The 3,217-nt window shown below is 46.1% G+C and overlaps 1 protein-coding gene across 1 annotated transcript in view; it reads right to left on the minus strand.

Annotated features, from left to right (window-relative positions):
* Window positions 1-441: 441 nt before the first annotated feature.
* The window catches only part of LOC102756062 (mas-related G-protein coupled receptor member X2-like), a 6,720-nt gene continuing 3,944 nt past the window's right edge, over window positions 442-3,217 (minus strand). The window contains exon 2 of the mRNA XM_006773354.2: window positions 442-1,628. Within this exon, the coding sequence (XP_006773417.2) occupies window positions 583-1,628 (1,046 nt within the window). The 3' untranslated portion in view covers window positions 442-582. The remainder of the gene's footprint in view (window positions 1,629-3,217) is intronic.

The raw sequence follows: 3,217 nt of genomic DNA on the forward strand, positions 1-3,217 counted from the left end.
TCAACACCTAACTGTTCCCCTGCCAGCCCGATTGCCCCCAACTGCCCTCCCCTGCAGGTCTGGTGGGATCGGGCCTAAACGGGCAGTCGGACATCCCTTGAAGGGTCCCAGATTGGAGAGAGTGCAGGCTGGGCTGAGGGACACCACACCCCCACCTTTCTTATTTATTCCCCACTATAATCCTATGGGGAGATGATTTCAACCGCATTTTACAGATTAATTAACTGAGGCTTGGAAACAAGAGCTGTAGAACCAGGACTTCGGACCTGGATTTGTCTGATTTGGACAGGGAGTCTTTCTGTTGCAATGAAAATTGAAAAGAAAAAGCAATAAAAAAAAGAAATTCAGATCACATGAGAAATTTATTGGTAATGCCAAGGACAATGGAGACATATAACTTTCAGACTAATGCTTTCTCTGAGAAAAACTAGACCAGCCAGATTAAAAACAACCTATTTGAAGAGATTGGTGGATTGCTGACACATTCTGAGACTGAGGCTGAGAGAAGACTAGATACTTTCCACGCCTGGCAGGGCAGCAGTGAGTCTGGAAGTTACTCCAGACTGATCAGGACAGAGGCTCTCATCCCTGCCCCAGACTGCTTCCCGACATGGCCAGGGTTTCCCCAGGTTCATCCGCCTCAGGAGTGTCCTGCAGAGTCCTCTGGAGAACCAGCCTCAGGGTGTGTCTCTGCTTCCACCATCGCTGCCTGAAGGAGCCAACGAAGAAGTAAATGATGGGGTTGGCACAGCTGTTGATACAGGACAGAAGTACTACCATCAAGGAAACATGAAAGATGGCAATAGATTCATCTGGAATCCAGACTATGAGGAACCAGTGGATGCCAAAGGGCAGGCCACAGAGGAGGCAGACCAGCACCGTGAGCACGACGGTCATGTAGAGCCTTGTGGGTGGGACCCGATGGGAGCCACACAGCATTCTGGTCATCAGGGCCAGGCTGGACCCAGAGAGAAGCAAAAATAATAAAATCAGCCACGCCACAGCGATGAAGTCAAACACCTGACACACGGAAGGACTGAAAAAATTCAACAGAATCCAAGAGAAATTTTTATCCAGGATGCTCAGCAGCAGGGACAGGGCCCAGAGCAGGGCACACATGATGGTTGACAGGTGTCTGGGGCGGTGGCAGCGGTACCAGATGGGCCACAGGACAGACAGGCAGCGCTCTGTGCTGATGGCGCTGAGAAAGCTCAGGCCTGAGATGTAGGCAAAGGTTGACACAGATGAGAGAAAGCTGTTAATTACTTCAATGACAAAATGAAACCTGAAAACTAAAACTAGACTCTGTATAAATCGGCAGCAGAGGAAGAGGAAGTCAGCCCCCGCCAGGTTGAGGATGTAGACAGAGAAGGCGTTCCTGCGCATGCGGAAGCCCAGCAGCCAGAGCACCACCAGGTTGCCTGCCAGTCCCACCAGGGCCACGATGATTGTCAGTAATTGCAGGATTATGAACTCTGTATAATATTGATAAATGACCACATCAATTCCATATTGTATTGTGAGGTTGGTCTCCCAGGCTGTGACAGTCATATCCGTGCTCAGAAACGCTGCAGTTGTGGGCCTGGAAACAAAACAAGACTTGAGCACCTGCTCTATGACCACTGACCCTCATGGCCAAACTGTCTGTGGCCAAGAGAGGCTTCCAGAGACTAAGATTCTTCCTGAACCACATGGTCTTGGAGTCCTGGATCCTAAATTTAAACGCAATTCTCTCTGAATCTTAGAGCCTGGACTGTTTTTACTGCAACACGGACCCTCTATGTCCAACCTCTGCGCTCACCATCCAGCCCATAACATATGCCCTGGAGGCAGGAGGAGAAGAGTCTGCCCAGGTCCTGTGGATGACAGCAGGGTCCTGAGTTCCCCAGTGCTTGTGCTCTGGGAGAGTGGCTTTGTTTGACAGCAGGCTATCAGAAGCCCCAGGGCAATCTCAGTGACTGAGAGTGGTCTACCCAGGAGGGAGAAAGGAGGTTATGACTTAGGCTTATGAATGGAATGAGACCCCTTTTAGGACAGAGTGAGGACACCCAAAGCTCTTGCATTAGAAATGTCCCAGTGTGTCGTCTCTATGAGGATAGACAGTGATTACTCTTCCCATTGTTGTGTCCCCAGGACCTACTCTATGTGTGGAAACCATGGGGCTGTCAATAAAATTTTAACCCACAAATGAATTAATGAATGGAAGAACCAGGGAAAGAAGGAAATTTGGATTTAATATAGTATAAAACTTTGTTTAATGAAGAATTTTAAATGTAAAACAGAAGTCAGCACTTTTAACTCCACCACCAAAAAACACATATGTTATGAAAAGAAAATTCCATTTCTAAGTTTTCATTCTGTGAAAAACTCTTCTGTGTTTGAAAGAATTTTTTTATGCCTCCAGACACCTCCTGTCCAGGTGGGAGAAGATTCAGGACTGAATTGAATTTCTCTGTATTTTAGAGGAGAAAGAGCCTGTTTTGAAAGGAGAGGAAGAGGTGGCAAAGGGTTTAAATAGAGGTTATTGGAATAGAAATATGGAAAGTGGAATTATTAAGTGATTTTCCAATACTTTGTGTAATATAAAAGTCATTTATCGTCACTCCATGTGATTTGGAGCAGAAATTTCTTTTCAGATGAAAGTATTTGTGTAAGAGAATTCTCGTGGTAGTGGTGGTAGTGGAGTTAAGAAGTGCTTACTTCTATTTTACAATGGGCTTTGGATGAAAAGAGAGAAGCTCTTGCAGAATTTAGGTGAGAAATGTAAATCTACTCACACATAGATGAAGAGGAGCTGCTGATGAGTGCTTACATGGTATTACCTCTTTCAATTCTCCAAATAGCCCTAGGAGGCCAGTACTATGCCTATACCCATCTGGCATATGGGATAAGACAAGCACAAGGAGGTTGAATGACATGCTCCAGTTCTCACATGCACAAGTGGAAGAGCCTGGATCTGATCCCGCAGGTCTGTGTCAGAGTGTTCGCCCTTCCCCTACCTGCAGCCCCATTACCAGGGGTGTGTGTCCGGTACACATGGGGGAGGGGGAGGCAGGAAGCAAGTAACTCAGGGATAAATCTAAAATGGGAACTCACTAGGAGAGGTCCTCAAACTTTTTATTTTTTATTTTATTTTATTTTTTTAATATATTTTATTGATTTTTTACAGAGAGGAAGGGAGAGCGATAGAGAGTCAGAAACATCGATGAGAGAGAGA

This window comes from Myotis davidii, unplaced genomic scaffold (genome assembly GCF_000327345.1).
Source record: "Myotis davidii unplaced genomic scaffold, ASM32734v1 scaffold2747, whole genome shotgun sequence".
In the NCBI taxonomy this organism is placed as follows: domain Eukaryota; kingdom Metazoa; phylum Chordata; class Mammalia; order Chiroptera; family Vespertilionidae; genus Myotis; species Myotis davidii.